Raw genomic sequence first — 23,704 nt, 5'->3', positions numbered from 1 at the left:
CAAAATTCCCAGAAGAAGTTTAATCCTTTTCATCATCCATTGTGATTTACGAAGAATCCGTCCGTCTGATTTGTAATCTGACTTAGTACTGAGTTCCTATCGACGCAGGCTTCAACTGGACGTAATTTTTACTAAGTTTTGATATGTCTTGAAATTATGATATTGCCAGAATCGGATACGATTCATATATGATGTTCTTGACATGTTAGACATCGTATAATCGAAATCGGATTGAAGAACGGATACCGTATAGAATTGTTATGATTTTCTGAGTTGATATGATTGAGACTTGATATCAGATTTGTGTTGTTATTGATTATGAGTGTGGTAATTGATATCTGTTGATATTGTATTGACGGGAATATTCAGATTGTTCCGTTATACCGTTGATTTTGAGTTAGATTCAGATTGATCAGATTCGGTATTGATTTGAGCAGTATATTGATATTGTACTTCTTGATATTGTCATTGCCAGATTGAGTATTGATAGACTTCGAATTCCAGACTTGAACGTTGTCAGAACTGCAATCAAAGAAAGGGATAAGTCAATGTTGAACCGGGAGAATGACTCGAGTGTGATATACTTGAGTTTCCCTGAACCACATACTTATTGTTATTGTGTACATTGATTTGAATTGATTTGCTTGTTCTATTGATTTATAGAAAGCATGTATTAGACGATTGGTCTTGTGACAGACGGGCCTGATGGTGATGGAACCGTCACGACCCATTGCACATTGTCACCGAATAGTGATTGGCGGAGGTTGCCAAAGTCTGTGACGGATAGGTCAAGACACCGGATGTTTGGTTATATCGATGTTGAATAGAATTGGAGTTTCTTCTATTACTGAAATCCGATATAGGAATACCAACATCTGAAAAACGGGATCCCTAGACTAGGATTGAGTCTAGTCTGAGACGTGGAGTCACGAGTCTGATTGACGATTTTATATTGGTTATGTTTCAGATTTTGATACATGTTATTGATATATGTTACATGCTTTTACATTGTTTATATGATTTCATGTTTCGTTGACTATACTGGGAGGTATTTCTTACCGGAGTTATCCGGCTGTTGTCGTGTTTGTATGTGTGCATGGCAACAGGTGGGACAGGATCAGGGTCGAGTAGATGAAGAGAGATTGTGATTAGAGTGGAGACTACGGACTTGGATTTTAGATAGGGTTTGAACACTTGATATTTAGTTGTTAAACCTTAGTTTTAAATGACTGTATATGGTACAAGACTTGTACTTTATTATCGATGTATATATTTGAATGAATTCCACTATGTTCCGCATTTGACTTGTATAAAATAAAAATTTAGACCCTGTTTATTATAATTGAATTAATTATTCTCACGGATGATTAAGAAATGAATTAGCGTCCGGGTCCCCACAGAAGCAATGCAAGATGAGTTCAATCAATTTAAGAATAAAAGGTATCTAGTTCCTAGACCTAATCATCGATCAGTAATTGGTACTAGATGAGTTTTTAGGAATAAATTAAATGAAGATGGTGTAATAATTATAAACAAAACTAGATTGAAAGACCAATGATTCAGACAAGATGATGGAATATATTTTGATAATTCGCACCAGTAGCCATTGGAAGTCATTAGATTCTTTTTTGCATTTGTTGCTTACAAGAATTTCAAGGTATTTCGGATAGATATCAAAAGTGTATTCTTTAATGTTTTGCTACAATATGTGATATATGTGAACAACTTCTAGGTTTTATCGACCATGCTCTATAGAACTATATGTTTAATTTGCATAAAGCTTTGTATGATTTGAAATAAGCATCAAAGGAATGATATGACATTCAATATCAATTTTTTTATTGATTATATATTTAAAATCGGATCAGTAGTCAAGACCTTATTTAAATTCATTGAATACTATCCTAAATTGCTTGTGCAAATTTACGTAGATGATATTATTTTTGGATCTGAAAGCGGGAGAAATTTACCAAGTTAATGCAAGATAAATGTGAGATGAATATGATGGGAGAACTAATATTTTTCTTAGGAGTACAAGTCAGATAAATGAAATTTGGAATTTTTATCAATCAAATGAATTACACCAAAGATCTATTGAAAAAGTTCGGAATAAAAACATGTACTTCAGTGGCGACCCCAATGATTTCATCAACTAATCACGACAAAGATGAAGGAAAAATTTCATAAAGGTAACAGTGTATCGAGGTCTCATAAGATCTCTACTTTATTTGACGGTCAGTAAACATGATATAATGTTTTCTTTCAATCTAAATCTAAGAAATCTCACTTTCTTGTTGCTAAACGAATTCTGAAATATTAAAAAAAAAACCATAATGTCGGATTGTGGTATCCAAAGGATTTCATATTTAATTTAATATTCAGATGACTATGCAGGGTGCAAATTATACATGAAAGATATAAATGGTTCAAACCAATTTATCATTGATCGACTGATATCATGGTTCAATAAGACACAGACTTCTATTGCTACACGAACAACATAGGATGAATATTTGGCTGCTTGAAGTTATTGTTCATACTTTTTTTTGGATTCAGCAGCAGTTACGAGATTACAGAATCCAAGTTTCTGTATCACCTATTTTATGTGATAACACAAGTATGATTGTGATCACCTTGTTGGCTATATTTTGAACTGCTGCTTGTGAATTGTTGATTTGAGTCTGGTCGACACTTATGTGTGATTGTTTACAAATACAACATCATCATCTTTGATTTATTTTTTTTACAAGTATTTTAAATTTTGTATTAATATTTACGAAGAGGTTATGCCGAAATTTTACAGGCCTTAATATCAATTTTTAAATATTTTAAGCTATTTTTCACTGCATATTTAAATATAATCAATATCGTTTGATAATTAGTTGTAATTATAATAATTGAGTATTACATCATGATATCAGAGCGTAAATTAAAATACGTTTAAATTAGAATCTAGGACACTAGAGTTGTGGATTTATGAAAGAGCTGAAAAAGCTGAGTTGTGGATTTCCGAAATTGAGGATCTTTTAAGTCAGAGGGACCGTATCAAGTTGAGCTAGAATTTGGGGGGAGGGGGGGCGAATTATGACTGTTATGAAAAATCCTAAACTGGAATTTTATCCCAAAAAAGAAAAATAAATGGCATGCAAAGCAAAGTTCCCTCTTCAATTGAAACCAGGACGTTTGTAAAAATATAATAATAATAATAATATAATAATAATAACAACAAAATTATATATCACAAAATACACATGTGTAATATATATAATTGTAAATATAACTTATATGTATTATAAAATATTATACTTGTTAAAAAACTAATTCATGTATGTATAATTACTTTAATTTTTAGAATAATATATTTTGTGAGAGAATTTTTAATAATAGACTAGTAAGTAGCAATTCAATTGAAATAATAACAAGAAAATTAAATTACGTAAATTTTTACAATATTAATCTTTATTGTATGCATTATTCATACATGATAAATATTATAAAAGGAATTGATTTACTCTTCATTTTAAGAGTAGACAATCTCACATATTTTTATTCGTGAGACAACCAACTATTTTTATATTTATAATAAAAAATAATATTTTTTACACAAAAAATAATACTTTTTTCATTAATAACACAAATATATATATATATATATATATATATATATATATATATATATATATCAAAATTGATCCATGTGAAGATCTCGCATGAATTTTTTTGAATATTAATTTTTTATGAATAACCTAAATATATATATCTCTTAAAATTGACCATGTGTCAATCTCACATAAATTTTTTTGTCATTTTTATTATATGGCAGTAATATCACTCTATTTGTTGATATTACACCATCAACAATTTAAGATATTTTTATATAATATATAACAGATGAAATTAGGGAGATTATCCCTCTAAATAAAAAGAATTGTCTTACATCAAAATTTTTTACCCGGCAGTGATTTGAGACCATATTTGAAAACAATAGTGCGAAAAAACTCAGGCAATAGGGGAAGAATTCTCAAAAGTAGCAGTTTCATTTGGATCATGAAACATAAAATTTTCAACCATATATACAGAATATACTATCTTTCCAAACAAAGAGAGAAGATTGATTCCATATCAAGAAGAAAGGAGGAGGGAAAACCAAGGAAACAGGCAACTATTCATATTTCTCTCATTAAAATGTCATCCTGCAGGGCTGGCTCCGGTATCACTTGTTTTCACCCACTCAATCTTTGAACTTGTCACCAGGCACATAGAAATCAAACGTGACATCAACAGAACCAGAACTTTCACCAGTGTCTCTGTATTCAATGTTAGTTATCGAACCTGTTTCATCACCGATTTGATATTCGGATCTCACACGCCGAACAGGCACGGTGACAGAATAAATGGTGCCAACATCAGCATCTGTTGAGACGCTAAGTTGAACTTTGTCCTGAGATTCAATCTCTACAAAATCAGATAGCACGGTCACAATGCTACTCACAATCTTCTGTTTAGCCTCATCACTGACTGCGCATCGATCGGAGAAAAGAATCATCTTCAAGCGTTGCTTGGCAGTTCTAGCGTTGGAATTCTTTCTTGTTGGAGGTGATGGGAAAATTATCTTCCAGGCCAAGTTTAATCGCTCGAAAAAGTTCATCTTAATGGCATTGAGGAGGAAGCTCTCCACCTCCTGGTTGATGGAATTTTGGGAGTGTTTGTGATCTCCAAAAATTCCAAGATGTCGTTTAGAGTTGCAGCAAATGGTAGTATGGCCATCATCAAATGCTGGTGAAGAAGAAATGCCAGGTGTCCCACTAACAAAAGCATTGAAATCCACCTGCCATGCAATATGGTTAAGAAAAATGGGATCAATATAAGTATCCGGTGGAATGTTCACTTTGCTAATCTGAAATCATAATGTCACGTCAAAAAAGTACAATCCTGAGTCAAAACAGCTAAATGCACTTTTAAAGCAAGGTTTAGAAAACACTTCACAAGATAGAGAATCTCAGAAACTCAGAACACTGGAACAGTCTATTTTAACCAGCTATGAATGGAAAAAAATCTTTGACGATGATAGATATATATTTATATTAAAAATAGGGTTCATTGAAACTATTTTAGTTACCTGAACTGTAATCTTATGTAAGACTCCCATAACTGGTTAAAGAAGAAGATTATTCCCCACACAACATTTCAAAAACAGCATAGTTCAGGACCAACAAAGTAATTAAAGAGAATAAATTATAGTTATGCAGACATACGCAAGATCAATCAGAATATAGCAAACAAGGCATGGATACATAAATCTCAAGAGAAAAACGCAATATATCAAACAACAGATCAGCTAAATTTATCAGGTCAGTCTAAAAGACACATCATCGATATCTATCGACAAATGATCTATTGGTAGAGTTGAAATCGCTGTAAAATGTAAAATTCGAGCACTTGCACTTGCGAGAATCATGGGAAAAGGAGAGAGAAACAATATACAATAAAATTTCAGGAAATAGTGACAACTACAGCTGCGAAAAGCTAGCAATCCTACATCGGGACACATGCCAAATCTCCAATCTTATCACAGCAATCGTAAAGTCAGATAAAATAAGTTTGTATGAGAAAACTACAAATGAACATTACTTTCATGGCGGACTAAGCTGGGTGGTCTCCCTCCAAGAAAAATTTTCAGTTCTATGCATATTAATTCTTAAAAATACAAGTCCTGCCTCAAAATACATGCTAAATTAGCTCTCATTCTACACCGTCGGTGCCCCCCTGATTACTATGTTTCTTGAGTTTAAAATGGAACCATAAAGCCGCTAATTAAAACCCAAACAATTACAGCGAAAAATTCCATCTTATCTCTACCCACAAAGCATCGAAAATTTCACGACGTTTAAAAATAGGAAAGTGTTGAAACAAACCTTCGTAGGAGGAAATTGCGTTGAGGTTCGGAGAGGGTTAAATTTGTAGGGATTCAGAGCTGCGGAAACCCTAAAATCTCCTGAAATCGCCATAGGCAAGTCCATTTTGGACTTCAAATTCTCACCATTGTGAGAAAGTTGCGTCAAAATTGGTCCCCGATTCAGTAGGGTTTGTTGAGTAAATGCAGGCGAATTTCATAAATACTACGTCGTTTCGGTTGAATTGACACTATAAACAATTTTTTATTATTTCTCCAATTATATTATATATATATATATAAATAATTTTTTTATTCTTTATATTTTTTGGATTAATAATTATTTTTAATATTTTTCAAACAAGCAAAAGGGTGTGAATAAGATATCATATGCCTATGCCGTGCATATATATAATTATTTAACGTACTAATATATTTGACCAAATAACAATTTATTTGTATTTTATTTATAAATTTACTAAAACAAGTCCATCAATGATTATAAAATAAGTATCAGCTGTGGTATATCTGGTTAACATGGCTTATAAACTATTATATTAATCCGAGAATTTACTTTCAGTAAGACGGATTCCAACGTGATAAAAATAACTAAAAATATTAGATGGACAATCAAAAATTTGTTTTTATCTTTTAATTTTTAATGGAATTTTATATTTCGTAATACGAGATACTAAAAACTAAATCCTTGAAATACAAAACAATATTGGTTATAGACTTTTAATGACTTTTTAATAAAAGACTTTTGTGGAGTTGATGGATTTTTATTGACTTTTATAGAATCCTTTATAGAATTGTAAAATAAATTTCATAGACCCTTATAGATTTTTTTCAAGACTTTTGTATACATTTTCATAGAATTATGTTAATTTCGTAATTCATAATTATGATTTATTTTTTTATTAATTTTTGTTAAATAATTATTGGACATAGATATCCTCTTCAATTTTAAACTATTTTTTAATTTATGAATGTAAATGAATTTTATTTACTTAAAATTTAAATCAATTTAGTATGTGAAAAACGACAAATTAACTATTTAATTTATTGAAATCAAAATTTCAATTCTATATGTCAATTCAACATATTAATGAATAATATTTTTATAATTTATAACAAAATTTTATTAAAGTAACGATCAAAATAATGAGTAAGTATTTTATAAAAAAAAGTTCTAATCATTACTGACAATTTGATCAACATCGCTCCACATTTTATTGGCTATAATATCCCTCCATGCATTAGCATTTGCTCTTTATTGTTCATTAACATTAAATATCTGATCAAAGTTGTCACTTCCATAAACTTGTACCAATGAAAACAATTGAGCTTCATTATCTGATTCAATTTGAATACTTATATATATCATGTGTAAGAATTTTGAGTTATAATCAAAATTAATATCTAGATTAACTAAATTATAAAAAATAATTAAACATCAAATGTTATATAATAATTAATAATAAAATTAAATTTTACTAATTAAAATAATAATTATTTTTAATATATAGGTTAATAAAATATATAATTTTTTATTATGTAATGTAATATTTTTTTAAAAATTTTATTAAATATAATTTTAAATTTTATGAGGTTTTATGACTGGAACTCCATAAATAAAATTGAACGTTGTTAATAATTTTGATTTTAAACTATTGTTAGCAATAAAAAAATATTGTTGTTCACTTAAAATTTTATTGACATTTTGAATACCTATAGACTTTTGTAGAATTTTTAAAAGTCAAGTTTGAATACCACGTGATTTTTTAAAATTCTACAAAAGTTTAATTTGAATATCACTAAACTTTTATAGAGTATATAAAAGTTTAATTTGAATATCTCTAGACTTTTTTAGACTACTTTTAAACTCCATAAAAGTCGTTAAAAGTCTAGAACCAAAACACCCTCCTAAATTACTTGAAAAGCTTCACACATAATTTCGAGCTCGTATCACGCGTCCACTTAAAACATGAACTTAACTTTTTTAATCATAATAAAGTCGACCAAGGAACTTCTAAATTCAATTTAAAAATTAGATATATCGAAAAATTATTATTTGTAAGCACTTAAAACAATTCAAATTTTAAGTACTTTTATTAAATAAATTCATTCTTAAGTGTTTTTATTAAAAAAACAGAAACGATTTTGATGTTTTGATAAATATGATTTTTTTTTAATTTAAAAAAAAATTAAAAAAACATAAGTTTTAGCTTCTAAAAAAATATTTTTAAGTGTTTTTTTAAACGTCTTTTGTCACCAAACACTTTATATCTTAAAAAACACATACTTTTAGCATATTCACTTTTTCAACTAAACGCACTCAAAATTAGGACATTAGCAAAATCACCTATATATCAGTTTAAATAATATTATTTTTTTAAATATATTTTCATATATTTATAATTTAATATTTATTATTAATATGAAATTTATCGTTTTTGTTTTTGAATACTCTATAACAAATCATTTATTTTTAAAATAATATAAGAATAAAAAATCATTTAGTTACATACTTGAATCATTTGCCATAAAACTGTAAGTTTCTAATAAAAAAATTTTTTTTACTCACAAATAGGCACATATTTATTTATCAATATATAAAAACGTCAAAAATATTTTGTTAGGATCAATAGAGTGTTTAGACGTGGTGAATAAACAACTCACAAATTTTTCTTCTTAATCAGACTGTTTATGATCTCAGCTAGTGTTGGCAACTGAAATCATATCTTGACCTTCAAAGTTCATCATAAAACTAATATAATCAATACAAATAATCCCACCGAAACTTTGTGAACAAATGAAAATCAGTAGAGCATAAAATGTATTACACAAGAATTGTTTATAGAAGTTCGAAGACTAAAATGATTCTATGTCTCTCGTTCTTCTGTTTCCAGAAAGTATTCACTAAAATATTTTGATATTTATAGCTTCTACAAACATCAACTTCAGTAGGTCTTAAACACTGCTATTGAAATTCTTAGTATTAACTTCTCAAAACTTTATACAAACTTCTGAAGAAAAGATTCTTTCTGTCAGTTACAATAACTTACTCAAGTAATAAAATGAATACCAAGATAATCGATGGGCATGAAACAACACTTGATGATCCGGTTAAGATCTTGAGAGTTTGTTCAAATGTTTTTAGCAAAACTTGTAAACTCTTAGAAGATAATTGCAGGCAAGTTAATATTGTTGGATCTGGTTTTCTACACGCCCAAACGCAGCGGATGTTTTATAAATTTTATTTATTTTGACAATCAAAATATGTTTTGCTTTGGACGCTCGTATGATTTTAACAAAAACATACATAGGATGTTAGAAAATTATACATTTGTGAATTATTCACGTGGCTCCAACTAATCCGGTATAAACGGATTAGCTCTTGTTGATTCCCTACGAACTTTCTTCGATGAAATCCTTTCTTTCCTTCTAATCAAGTCCACGACTGAATTGTATGTTCCTCTTCCAAATTGCACTAGAGAATATGAAAGAGATTTTACGCAGGAGAACAAATATCGAGAGACGGCTCCAAAATTCTTCAAGAGGAAGTGGCCGAATTTTTTTTTTATTCTTTTGGAGGTGTGATTCTCGAAAATCATGTGGTTGTAGGCTAGGGTTTTTCATTGCATGTCTTATTTATAATTAAATTATAGCCTAATTACATAATTAACATTAATGTGCTTAATTTAATTAATTGGGCTAGTCCAACTAGATTAATTAATTTAATCAAAGCCCATTAAAACTTTAATTATTTAATATGTTGGACTTGTACCCCTACAAGCCCATTAAACATATTATCCACCATATTTAATTTATTAATTAATCAACTCAACTTTTGAGCTTAATAAATTAAATACATTATAAATTCAACATTTGAATTTATTATTTAAATTATAAATTCAACTCCTTGAATTTTTATCACCTCCAAAATTTAATATTTAATAAACCCAACATTTGAGTTTAATAAATTAAATTCTCAAATTTTATAAATTCAACTCCTTGAATTTATTCTCTCAAAGTTTAATTATCATAAATTCAACTCCTTGAATTTACTATATAATATAAATTCAACTTCTTGAATCTATTCTCTCAACGGGAACAAACAATCCAGTACTTGTGTGACCCTCAATGGTTCAGGGATACAGCTAGCCGTGAGTTCACAATTCTTTGTGATTCAGGACATAATCCTTTATTCGGGCTTACCCTAGTTAGCCTCATTCTTTTCATCAACACCTTGATCAAGAATGTCAGAACTCATTTCTGATTGCACCCATCGGATCATGGTAAGAGCGTCTAGTAGCATCGCCCCATGATCCCCTAGGTATCACTGATAGTGCCTGCAAGAATCAGTCGATTATGATTAACGTACTGTACGGTCCCTTCATCTCATATATCCCGATCGAATTTGCAATCATTGGTTCATCGAGTGTTGCATATTAATTTGATAACTATGTGATAACTATAATAGTGGCATCGCGTGTACTATTTGGAGAACTCCTTCTCCAACGTACATCTCGTACTCTGGCCAGAGATTCCATGCACTATTATTTCATCAGATCACATAGGATATCCACACCCGTAGGTGAGCGGTGACTCCCCGACTACAATGCACTGGCTCCTATATGTGTCGCAACTGTATCCAACCTCGCCACCTGATGACTCTCCTGGAGCTGGTAAACGATTCAAAGCACAACCCTAGCATATAGAGGCTCAGTGTTGTCCCGGGTCGTAAGGACTAATGGTGTACAATCATAACCACGGACTTATCCTCTCGATGAATGATAACCACTTGGAAAGTCCGAGGGAGGGTTGTTCGGTATAATCATCATATGACTACCCATCTGTATGTTTGGACATCTCTATGCCCTTACCAATAAACGCAGTACACAACATCACAGATGCTAGTCTCGAGCTCAAGTGACCTTTATCCATGTTTTAAGCGGCTGAATCGACTAGGAACGAATTTAGAATATGAAGTGTTTACAAATGAGTTTCAACATCGAATTACGATTCATTTGTATTAAAACATAATCAAGGACTTTATCTATGCTGTTTGCATGGATATACAGATAAAGTATAACGAAACCATTAAAAGTTAAATTATATTAAAATAAAGATTGTTTATTTCACTTGAGTAAATAAATTCCTTAGCCAACCGTTGGCTTGCAGGACATCTACTCTAAAAAATATTGCGTGTCTTCTTTGTTGAATCTTGGAATGACCTTATATAGATGATCTTCAACATTCAAAATTGAATGCCTATAAATTATTCGTACTATGGTACTAAGTTAAAGCATATAAGATGTCATGTCTCAATCGTCGTGTTCAAACAAATAGTATGTGGCAATAAATGCTTATGACATTGATAATCAACCGTCATAATATATCCTCCTTAACTAGTGTACCGAAAATTATCAGAATGTTTGATTTGCAAAATTCATTATTCATCTATTAAAGAAATAAGTATGAGCTCATAAATGTATAGTATGATCATTTAGTGAAGGGTTATCCATTTAGTTTAGTAGACCTTAGACAGTCTTCGAATAAGTACGCGGGTAGTCTTCTGAACTTAGTGGCTGCTGAATTTGCTTGATGTGTTGAATTTTAGTGATTCTGATTTTAATTACTTATAAAGGGAACATCCCCAAAACCTAAAATTACTCAAAAATTTCATCTTTTCAGGTGATGCCTTGGCATCTATTTTCTTAAGATAAGTAAAAATATATGAGAGTTGAGAGAGAAAAAAAGAACGCATGTGAACAATCTTGTCAGCAAAATGAATTTTTTTCAATTATAAAAGTAGCCTGAGATTCCAGAAAACTTCCTCTCTATTGGAACTTATAAATTTCAGAGTTTGACAACAAATCAATAAAAGAACTGAAGAACCAAAGTAAACTGACGCAACTGATATTGTAACTGAAAGAAAACTTATCGGACTTAAATGGATTAAGAATTGAAGTTAATAGACTAAAGTTCTTATAAGATTAAATCAGTCTTAATACTGATGATTCAGAGTTCATTAAACAGATTGAAGATCAGAACTGAAGATTTCACAAAACAGAACTGAAATGACCTAACTCAACTGAAATGTTCAAACTGAGAAGACATCAACTAGAACTGATGTAGTCTAGCTGAACTTATTAGTTGAACAGTTTGACTTTTGATCAATTAGTCATGTCATCAACTGCATTTTGAAATACTCAGCAGACAAATTAACAATTCGTACCAAAGCAGAATAGATGAAACATAACAATCTGATACATCGTACCTCTTTTAGAATAAAGTCGTCTACATGGACTAGAAGACGATTCAACAAATATTAACCATTAAATGCATTTAATGTGATCGATGGAATCGATTACTATTTATAGCTGATGAGTTTAGTTGAAGAAAGTTTACGAAATGAAATACCAATAGAACAAATATCAATTATCTGCGATGTACTTTCAAGTTTATTCAGTTTACAAATCGCACAATTTAGTCTCATATCATTATTGTATTCATAGGATTCGGGATATTTATTAGAGCTATTCAGTTATCAAAGTGATAAGTAAGAAGTTAAGTTGGAAGTTTCATTTTGACATTGTATAAATCCAACTGAAGCGGGTTTTTATAAATCTTTGTAATCAATCAAAGTTTTTTAGTGAAATCATATCTTTGAGATAGAAGGGATGACGTAAGAACAATTGAAGACTCCGAACATTTATAAAATTCTTTGTGTTCATAATTTTATTTGTTTTGTTTTCAATACCTTATCCAAACATATTCAATATATCTTTCAGTTTATCTCCGCACTACAATCATTAGTTAACTGGTTGATATCAACACACAAGATTTCTGAATCAATTATTTAAAGAACTGATTTATATCCGAAAAATATTATAATAACCGAAGTGTTTATTCAAATCCCCTTCTAAACACATCATCCTTAACCGATACTAACACTTTCAACTAAAAAAATGGACTTTCGGAGAGAAACAAGGTCCAGCTGAATCCTTTCAACATGATCAATGATTACTAAAAAAGCTCTAGATCTGATTTTGTGTCAGTGAAATCATACTTAATGTCTTTTATCAATAATTCCAGAGACCTTCACATTGGTAGGACTGTGAGGTATAGATATAACTCATTATCATCATGAAACAACAATACGTTAAACACCACATTATCATTTTTCTCATTAGAGTAGCAACAGATAGATTGGAATTTATGCTAGTTGTGCATATATCATGATAAGTGACAAATGTATGAGAAACAAAAGAATGAGATGCTCCAGTATCAAATAGTTCTCATGCTGTAAATCCACATAAAGTACAAATACTGGTAATAATGGTAACTGGAGTGGCCTGAGCCTCATATTCGGCCAAAAAAAAACACTTGAACAGATGGTTGATTCTGCGGATGACCACTACGACCTCTAAACCGATGTAAATGCCGGAGAGACTACTGAAAAGAGTGAGATGATGCTGAAATTCTATTACCATGTGCTCCATCAATGACTTGAATTGTTTTCCATGTCTGAGTGGGACAAATTCTAGCAAAGTGACCCGGTCTGCCACAAATATTGCAAACTCCTTGTACTCCACATACAGATTATTGTAATTTTTACCTCCGCAATTATCACAAAAAAGGTCCAGTTTACACTACAACAAAAACGTTAAAAGACAACGGATTTTATGTAGAGGCCCGAATTTCGTATTTGAAAATTTGCGGAATAATTTAAAATTTTTCTTTTTAAATAATTAACTTGCCTCATTCATAAAATAAACTGATAAAAAGGTTTAATGTCAAAATAGCAGTGGAAGTAAAAACTGTTTCAAAACAATCACTTAAAATATTTCAACAAGACAAAATGAGTTTGAGCATAAAAATGATAAATAAACTGAAACATGAGATCCTCGGGTTCCTACTACTGCCGACCCAAGCTAGCTCACTGGTCCCCGCCCTCGGTTCCGACCTCATCAGTACCTACAACAATCAAGTCTAGTGAGTCTAAAGACTCAATATAGTGGATAACAAGTAAAATATATCATAAAATTTCACGCCATGTAAAGATATCATATCGTAAAGCGTAACGTGAAAATCGTGCCATGAATAATTATAAATACATGCATAACTTAAAATCGTACGTAAAATGTTTGCTCGATAGAGTCCGGTCATAAAATAACATATCATAATTTTCTGTTGAGATAATGTTCTACGCAAGTGGTCCGTAACATAACATAACATAACATAAAATACACGTCTGATCAGACTAAACCATAGTATACTGGGCGGTAGAGATCATCACAGCCCTTGGACTGGATATCCGTACCCATACATGGAATTGAACCGGTTGTAAGTCACCGGGTGAAGTAATAATCCCATAAGCGTGAGGTGACCACAAGACATATCGCATATATCTCAAAAATAAACATTTTATATTTTTATGCACGTAATATAATTATAATCATGTCTTTACCAAATGGGTTGGATCGTTCTCAGGCTCGCTGCGACCTAATTCTAACATGAGAAACATGCAAATAACTTAACTTGACCAACACTTCAAAATCGAACTAAAAACGAGACTATTACGCCCAACAAACTTAATATTCAACCATGGCTTTGTACCAACCCGAACCGACATTGAACCATCATTTATCCATCATTAAAATACACCTAAAATACTGGAAAACATGACCCTAGGATGTAGTACACGAAAAGATGTGAATGGTGGCCAAAACCGTGAAACGCTCTTTCGAGAGTCACTTTGGCACATTGCACCGTAAATTCTTGTACGACCTCTAAACTTAACCAAATCACAAACGGCCAAAAACATGACCTTCCTAACTCAATGAGGTACTGTCTTGTCCAAGGCCATAGGTGAAAAGCCAACCAAGAATTCGAAACAAGCCTCTGAACCAAAGGAAAGTTGCTATCAAAAAAATGCAGCAGCAACTGTTGTGCTTCCTTGCTTCGTTTACGAGGCTATTGGCCATTGAAGCTTGAATTACCGACCAGAGCCTCTTCCCAACATCCTAAGGTATGGCTTGGACCATGGCTAATGGCTACAAGCCAACTACAAACCAAGCAAATCCATAGGACAACGCCAAGCTCCACCCGAGAACACCATATGCTGTATGTGGGGGGGAGGGGGGGGTGTTGCTTGTTTTTGATGTCATGTATCATTCCAGTGGCCATATGATCGACCATGGCTTGATCTAGACATCATGAGGTATTGTGTGAACCATGGCTAAGGGCTAAAAAGCCAACCAAGATCCACCCAACTACTCAAATTTCGAAACTCACTCACACCAAAAATCGAAAAGAAAGAAACCGAGGGACTTGTCTTGCTTGTTTTAAAAACCAATGGGACCATGAACCAAGCCATGAAAAGTCATCTTGGTCACGTCCTAGACATGCTAAGGAAGGGTTCGAACCATGGTTATAGGCCCCAGGCCAACCATGATCCAAACTCTCCCCTTAGACAACCAACAAAGAAATCGAGACTCATAAGTTGCAACATGAAGTGTTGCTGTCAAAACTCGTTGCTGGGGGAGGGGGGTGGGGGAAGGGACTGAAACCAATGGACTAACACCTTCCTAACACACCCTATATCGTGTCTCATTGTATCCTTGAGTGCCTGGAATCGAGCCAAACCTTGAAACCACAAAAACAATACCAAACGTGAAGCATAGGAGGAAGCCGAAAAAATCTGTACACCATTTTCGAAAGTTGCTGTCCAAAAATCGGTTTTGCTCTATGAATCATGTACATATAATGTTTTAAAGTATTTATATAACTTTATTGAAGAGAAAAAAAGAGTATAGACATGCCTGAAATTCGTTTGACAAGAAAACAAAAATGATACGACGACACGGCGCGGCGGAGACGGAGTTCTTTCTTACTTTTCTTGTTTTCTCTCTTATTTCTTCCTTGCTTCTCACGACTTTTGCTACTGAATTCTCTCTGAAATTTTCGAGAATATGGGGAGGAGAATGGCTAGGGAAATGAAGGAAAGTCTACTAATTAAATGGGATTTGAATGGTAATCAATATCTTTCTATCCTAGTTGCTAGTGAGATAGGAAATGATATGATATCATAGGATTTGGGGGTTGATTTTGGAGGTGAGGTGACCGATTATTTCTTATCAAAAGTAAGGGAGAATATTGCTTAAATCATGATTTATTTATGATTAATAATGAAGGGATTATCTACCAAGGAAAGAATAAGGAAATTGATCAAAATGGTGAGTTGCCAAAACAAAATTAAATCTTTAATGAGGTGGCCGAAAATTTGCAAGATAATGGAGGGAAAATATTGATTAAATATTGAATTTTATCTCCTTAAATTTTTAAACACTAATTATGTATTTTAGTGGAATAATAAATTAATTTAGGATGGTAATTATCTTGCATGCATGACTAATTCTTACAATAAATTTACTAACATGTTAAGTTACAATTTCTTAAATAAAATAGGCCTAGATTAATTTTTCTCAATTGGTCACACATTTTAATTTAGGTTTTTAATTAATTATTGGACATAAAGGAACTTATTTACTACTTATCTCTAATTAATTAATTAAATCCCTAAACATTTTTTTCATTAAAATAAGTTATTCTTTATCTTAAATAAATTCTAGGAATATTTTCTTATCATTAAATTTTATTTCAATACTCCAACTCCGGTCCGGCCTCGCTTATTTATCCGAAAAGATAAAAGCTAAACTACTGCGATTTAAAATAAATGATCACGACTTAATAAAATTTAAAATGCTTTAAATAATAAAGAAATCATTTTTAATTTAAATAATAGTAATTATGCATGACTTATACGTAGTCTGATTTAACGGGTTCTACATTTTATCCGTTGTCATATGTCATTTAAAACTGTTGTAACTGACAGTGTTGTTGAAAGTGCGTTCAACGACAACGGTTTTAAACCGACAAAACCGTTGTCGTAGCTATCATATTTATTGTCACTAATTAGCGACGGTTTATGATACACATTCGCTAAAATTAGCGACGGTTTCTGTTGTTTGTCCAAAAATACGTTAATCCACAACGATTTTTTAAACTAGCCTCGACTTTCTTAGCTAATTCAACTGCTTCAAGATAATTCATTGGTTTCCCAGTATAGTCAAAATGATGCAAACGATCATTCAATCCTTCAACAAAACTTTCAACAACTACGTGACTAACAGCAACACGAGAAGCATTCCTCAAAATAGCATAGAACGTATCAGCATATTCTTCAAATGAATTATCTCTCTGTTTCATGAATTCAGAAGTCTTAGAACTGTAGAATCACTACAACAAAAACGGCATACAACAACGGATTTTATCCGTTGTTGTAATCTTTTTAAAACTGTTATAACTGAGGATGTTGTTGAAAGTTCGTTCAATGACAACGGTTTTTATCCGTTGTTGTAGGTAGAATTTGCGACGGTTTTTGGAAACCGTCACTAATAAAATTAGCGACGGTTTAATAAACCGTCGCTAATTAGCAATCAAGACCGTCTCTACTTTTAGCGACGGTCTTTAATCAAGATTTCCATCGCTAATTTGTTTCGAAAAATAAAAAAGTTACTTTTAATAATTTAATAAATCTAAAAGAAACTAACAATCGAAACTAAAATTGTGTAAGAGATAAAAAAATTTAAGTGTTGTGAATTAGTAAAATCGTGTAAGAGAGAAAAGTTTTAAGTGTTATGAAGTGGTGAGAAAATTTTAAGTGTTGTGTGAAGTGATAAAATCGTGTAAGAGAAAAAAATTTTAAGTGTTGTGGAGGAAAATTGACCGAAAATGGTGTTATTTATAGCCAGTTGGCGACGGTTTTTTGTAATAGCGACGGTAATTGAAAAACTTTCGCACGTTTTAATTTTGCTACGGTTTGGCTTTACACCGTCCCGAAAATTAACTTGTTTTTTTGGATAATCGACAACGGTTTTAAGAAATCGTTGTCGATTAGCGTGGTTTTTGGACAAACAACAACGGTTTTGGAAAACGTTGCCATACTTAGCTGATAGATTTTTTAAAAACCGTTCGGTTTGTTGTCTTTGACCCCCAAAAGACAACAGTTTTCGCTAAAATCGTTGTTAAAAATATACGACAACGGTTTTTCACAAAAACCGTTGTCGTATGTGCATTGTTGTATGCAGAATTTCTTGTAGTGAATGATGGAGGGCAATAATTATCCTGAAACGTCAACTAACATATCCCAAGATGGAATAATCATATGAGAATCCAGTCATCGAAGTAGTAGACCACCACATCTTAGCACGTCTCTCAATTGATGAAGGGCTAACTTCATAGCTCAGGTGGTTACTCGATCAATTTTTGTTTGAATCTCAAGAAGCAGATCCAAAACGCTATTTCCAGGATTCGATTTTCGCCATTCTTGAACAATATCATGGTTTCTTCATGAGATTCTGTTAGTATTTTTTCCAATAAAATTATTCCTCTATTAATATGGATACTGAATTATTCCTTATTTGTTTAATAGTGGGAAGCTTAATTTTTTTGAACAGAATCTTGGACTATACTATGTGGATAAACATGAGCTCAGTTTAGAAGCTCGGACGGATTGGGAAGCTCTTCTTGGTTATTGATTTTGAGAGTAAAGCGAGGGCTGTCTCTGCTAGTTCTATTCTCAAGTTTGTGCAATTCGATAATTTATAGTTTCCTTCGCGGCATTATGTTTGCACCAATGCTTTTTATGCACAAAACAGTTATCTCTTTTCATCTTTTATCAGAAAAATACTAATTTTTGACGACCATTAGATAACGTTATTGTTAGGTTTTGTGTTTTATTTCTTGAATAAATGTTTCACATGACACTTAACAAGACTGCATGAATGTAACACTAAAACAAGATGGACATTATTTCAATATTTTCTAAAAAGAAAATCCTTCCATTCTAATTTTACTTTTGGCTTACTTTGACTGCCCTTCGTTGCCCTCTTTGGATACTTTTTTTCATATAAAGTGCCGTTCTATGGTTTTCCTAAAGAATATTGTTTTACATGTCAACTTTGATATCATAAGGATAAAAGATTGTAACTTGGTACAGTAATAGTTTGATCCTCAAGAATCTCATCATATTGTGTTTCACGCAGAGCAATCTCTCATGTTTATCTTTTCATGATCATTTGTTTGCATCTTATATTGAGTATACTCGGCATCGTGACACTTTTAATTCAAAAATTTCCCAGGTATGACATGCATTTGGGAACCAGCCAGAGATTAGGACATCATGATGATTTAGCAACTTGTATTGAATACTCTGAGAAAACATGTAAGAGTAACATGAATTTTTGTTTATCTTCTGCAAACTGCAATTACCTTGTGGCAGTTCTTTGATCATGAAACTTATTTTTGAAGCGAGAGGAATGTGAAGTACCATTTATTATACCGTATTCTCCCTGTATGGAGCATGTGTGGTATGTATGAGATGCCGGGAGAATGAGTGCTAATTGAATTTCTGTAATGGCTTCTGGAAATGTTGTAATTCTTGAAAGCTGAGGGTGGCAATTGAATGAGACGAAAAGATAAATTTATTTTTCAAAGGCCTTCCATTAAAACTCGCAAGTGCCTATTCGATAGTTATGTTTATTCAATCCTGAAACAAGTACCAACATAAACTCACTTGGATGTGTGTGTAGGTCAGCCTATCACTGGTGGTTGGGATAAATAAGTTAAGTTTTGGGATTCATGCTCTTCAAGTTCCGTTGGCCTCTTGGGAAATCTAAATGTGGAAGTTGAGTCTATATCACTCTCTGACTTTCATCTTTATGTTGCTCTCAAATCATCAGTTCATAAGTATGACTTACGCTACTTTGATCGATCACTCCGAATGAAAGAGTTATCCTGGGACCTTAGTTTTGACGCATGCAGTTACCTTTAGCTCTCCACGAACTCAAAAGTTTAACACACTTAAGGTTTTGAAATGTTGCATTTACATTTTAGGATATGATCTCTTCCACATTCCTAATATTTAAATTCGTTCTTAAATCATTTCTTAACGTTTTTGTTACTGAGCCTCTGAATCAACCTAATCTTCTCATGATTCTTCTTGCAGGATTTGTTGTTGGGTCAATTGATGGACGGGTTAATTTGGAATATATGTGCAAATCCAACTCAAAGAATGAGGGGTCAGTATAAGTTAATGGTGTGCTCATGATCTATTTAGTGGGTTTATGGGTTTCTTATGAGTTAAACCATCAGAATTTTAGATTGTAAAAGGTTGTTTACGCATGCTTCTTCTTATTGCTAGATCATTCAATGTTTGTTATCTCTAACATGATATTTAGTTATCTTTGTTTCTTTATTCATAAGTTCAAAGGATATACAATGAAATTATTCTTGATTTTTCATTGGTTTAGCCTAAGCTAGAATCGTTTGGAGTCTTGGACTAAAAATATAACATAGGTCAGTGTTATAATTGGCGGCAAGCGGTGGCGGGGCTGTCGGTGACCGCCTAAGCTATTGATTTTTTAATTTTTTAATTATAAATAATCATGCAATATATTTATAAATAAAATGATGTTTATGCATAAATAAATTTCATATAATATAATACAAGTTATACAAGGTGCAAATAAATATATAAGTGCAATTAACAAGATAATTAATAAAGATTCGTCACCGTATTAATAATAAAAAAGTTAAATATTAATATCATTACTTTCACCAAAAAACCTATGTTTAAAATTCAAAGTTTCAATCCAACACGACAACAAGGATTAAGCTGAATATAACTAATCTTGTAAATCATCTATACATGCACCATCAACTACATTCATAATCATGTCATAACCAGACTCAAAATCAGCATTTTTTTCATTCTCCTCCTCCGATGTGTCTAAATCATTCTCTAATGGGGATGCTCCTTCTACTCGTCCTTGGTTGTAGCACTTCATCTGCTCCTGAGGTCTCGAACACCATTCTCCAAGCAAGTCCCAAACCTGGATCAACCTCATCTTCATCGCTACCATCAACAAGCCAACCTTGAGCTTCACTTGCTTGAGAGAATAGAATCAAATCTCCGCTCGTTCTCTATTGCTCTTCTTTATAAGATTGGCATTGAATTTAACATATACAAGATCATTCAATTTTGATGCCTCGAGCCTATTCCTATTCTTGGTATGTATCTAAAATTTTAAAAAATTTAAATTATAAATGAAATTATAGATAACATAGTTAATGAATTATGAACCCCTTCAAATTGCCTCCAATTTTTTTCACATTCCCGTGAACTATTTGTTAAACAGAGAAATCTCATTGTCATTTTTTTTGTAAGTTTGGAGTGTCCCCACCATCCAACTTGAAAAAAGTAAAGATGCAAAAAAATAATAAACCAAAAAATGGGTAAAAGAGACATATATTTTTCCACGAACTCGAAGATTTAAGGCCCGGTGTGTGCCTCTATGGATTCTTCAATAGACCATAGGAATGAAGTGCCTAGTTTGCAGTTACATATAAATTCATGATATTTTTCCTTTTTCGATCCATCCATGCATCAACCAGAATTGAACATCCATTTTTCATCCACTATTCATGCATTTTTTTAAATATGTCCTCTCAACTTCTTGCTTCAAAAGTGACTCTATTAGAACATATTGACTTGGAGTTTTATAGCCGGAGACAAATTGGCTAACCATCTCTACAAATTGTCTAAAATTTTTATTGTCAATTGCAAGAAATAGAATCTCTGCCTCATAAATCCATCTAGCAAGGTACTCATGCACATCATTTGTAAACTTTAACTTCAATGCATCATTTATGTTTTGTTATCTTGTCTTTGCTGGATCAATTGCAGATGTCCACTTATCAATAGGCTCGAGGTGCTTTGACTTCATTTCCAAAGAATCTCCCTCCATTTGACAATCTTCCTGTGAGACCCGGGGCCGAAGAGGGCAGGGGGTGATCGCCGGTGCCATCAGTTGCACGGACAATGAGCGGCTCCTGGCAGACTTCTAGGTGGAGGGAACATGAATGAACCAACCCACACGGGAATGAGAGGGATTCCGAGACTGTTCAATGTAATGGACTGTACAGTTGAAGAGGGCTTAAAAGATTTGATTTGTACTACTCATATCATGAAGGTGCATCTTTTTTTCGGTAGCTCATCACATAAGAACTCCAAAGTTAAGCGTGCTTAACTTGGGGCAATTCTGGGATGGGTGACCTCCTGGGAAGTTTCCCAGGGTGCGTGTGAGTGAGGACATAAGCACGCTGGAAAGACTCGTCTTGGTACAGTGAGGACAATCATCAAATCTGGGGCGTCACTTCCTCTTCATCAACATCTATATTTACTTCTCGCTTCTTGTTCTTGTTATTTTCAAGATAAGCGCTTACTCTTTTTTGTCTTCATCGGATGCATTAGGGCATTGACCGAATATTTTGGTTAAAAATAATCTAGCATACAGACTAAGTCAAATTATAGTAAATGGATGATGAGTTAAGTATCGATCTCATATAAACTAATACTTAATTACTAGAATTTTGATCACTCAACTTAAACTAAAGAAAATAAATGAAAATATGATATATTAAATAAAACAATTGCAATAAAAAATTGATTCAAAGATCATGAGGGATTCAATTTCAAATAAAGAACTAAGACATACAATGGTACCAAACCCTACTATGTTGACACATGTTAAAATTCAATTACTTATTAAATTCTTGACAATCATGGTGAATTCCCAATTTATTTATTAAAAAATTCCTCGAGTTAATAACATATTTAAATCTAACAAACCAATTATTCTTAATTGAATTTAATTAGATCTTAATTTATTAAATCTTTATGGAATTTCATTTTTCACCTAAAATCACACACTGAAACAAATATTATTTCTAGACAGTTTGCTTATGTGTTGATTGATGTATTTGTTGCTATATTTTACCAATCCTCTTCCGATTCTTGATTAATCAACATACATGTAAATATGTGGCCAGACTATTAACAAAAAATATTAAACCAACATCAAAAAATAATTAAAATAAAAATAATATATTGAAAATAAAATCAAATACCAAACAAAGTAATGTTTGGCAATATCGTGGTTTTAGCCTAAAGAAATTTATGTCATAAAATCAAAACAAATCAAGAACACAATGTTTGAATTCATAAGAATAAAATATAGAAAGGAATAAGAAAATCTCGGTGTTTTCACGTCAAGTTTTGCATAGTCTTCTAAAACCCTAGCGTCTTCATTCTTCCTCCAGGTTGCTCTCTTCTTCTCTGTTGTTGTCTTCTGCATAAGTCTTCTACCACCTCTCTCTGTTCTCGTCTTTTCACGTCAAGTTTTGTACTTTCTTCCTCACGTAAAGTTATGTACCTTTCTCCATTCTCTTCACGTGCCCCTTTGTTCACGTCCTTTTATCCCAAATTAATGGGCATAGTCCTCTAAATCTTTGAAACTATTGTCAAGTTCAAGTTGTTGATAAGAATGTAGAGATTTTATTTTAAAAAATGAGACTTCATCTCTATCAAGATTTGCCTATATTTTCTTCCAAAACTCCAAGATTCTCACGTTATTTTTTTTCTTTTGGTATTTGTTTCCTTTGAAGTCTTGTACAATCATTTTATCTTCAAAATTAGACTTCTTTCCTCTTTTGTTCAAATTTATAGATAAGATAAAATTAAATCAAATAAGCACAAAATAAAGAATGAAAATTCAATATAAGCACGAAAATGATATCCCTGAAATTCGATAAGATTTGGACTCATCAGGCATGCTTCAACTTGTCCTTCGATACCCGTAATATGATGCTTCATATGATAAACTCCTCCCTTGATAA

At 32.1% G+C, this 23,704-nt stretch overlaps 1 protein-coding gene and 1 pseudogene across 1 annotated transcript; one reads left to right on the top strand and one right to left on the bottom strand.

Annotated features, from left to right (window-relative positions):
- Positions 1–4,018: 4,018 nt before the first annotated feature.
- LOC142525376 (cell division topological specificity factor homolog, chloroplastic-like) lies at positions 4,019–6,127 on the bottom strand. The gene is made up of 2 exons (XM_075629655.1): positions 5,916–6,127; positions 4,019–4,828 (listed from the first exon to the last, which is right to left on the bottom strand). The coding sequence occupies exons 1-2, from the start codon at positions 6,018–6,020 to the stop codon at positions 4,232–4,234; spliced, it is 702 nt and encodes a 233-aa protein (XP_075485770.1). The 5' UTR covers positions 6,021–6,127; the 3' UTR covers positions 4,019–4,231.
- A 9,749-nt stretch (positions 6,128–15,876) lies between these two features.
- LOC142523733 (mitotic checkpoint protein BUB3.3-like) lies at positions 15,877–19,799 on the top strand (annotated as a pseudogene).
- The last annotated feature ends 3,905 nt before the right edge of the window (positions 19,800–23,704 follow it).

The sequence above is a fragment of the Primulina tabacum genome, chromosome 14 (assembly GCF_025594145.1).
Source record: "Primulina tabacum isolate GXHZ01 chromosome 14, ASM2559414v2, whole genome shotgun sequence".
Taxonomy (NCBI): Eukaryota; Viridiplantae; Streptophyta; class Magnoliopsida; order Lamiales; family Gesneriaceae; genus Primulina; species Primulina tabacum.
This window is presented reverse-complemented; position numbering and strand designations above follow the sequence as displayed.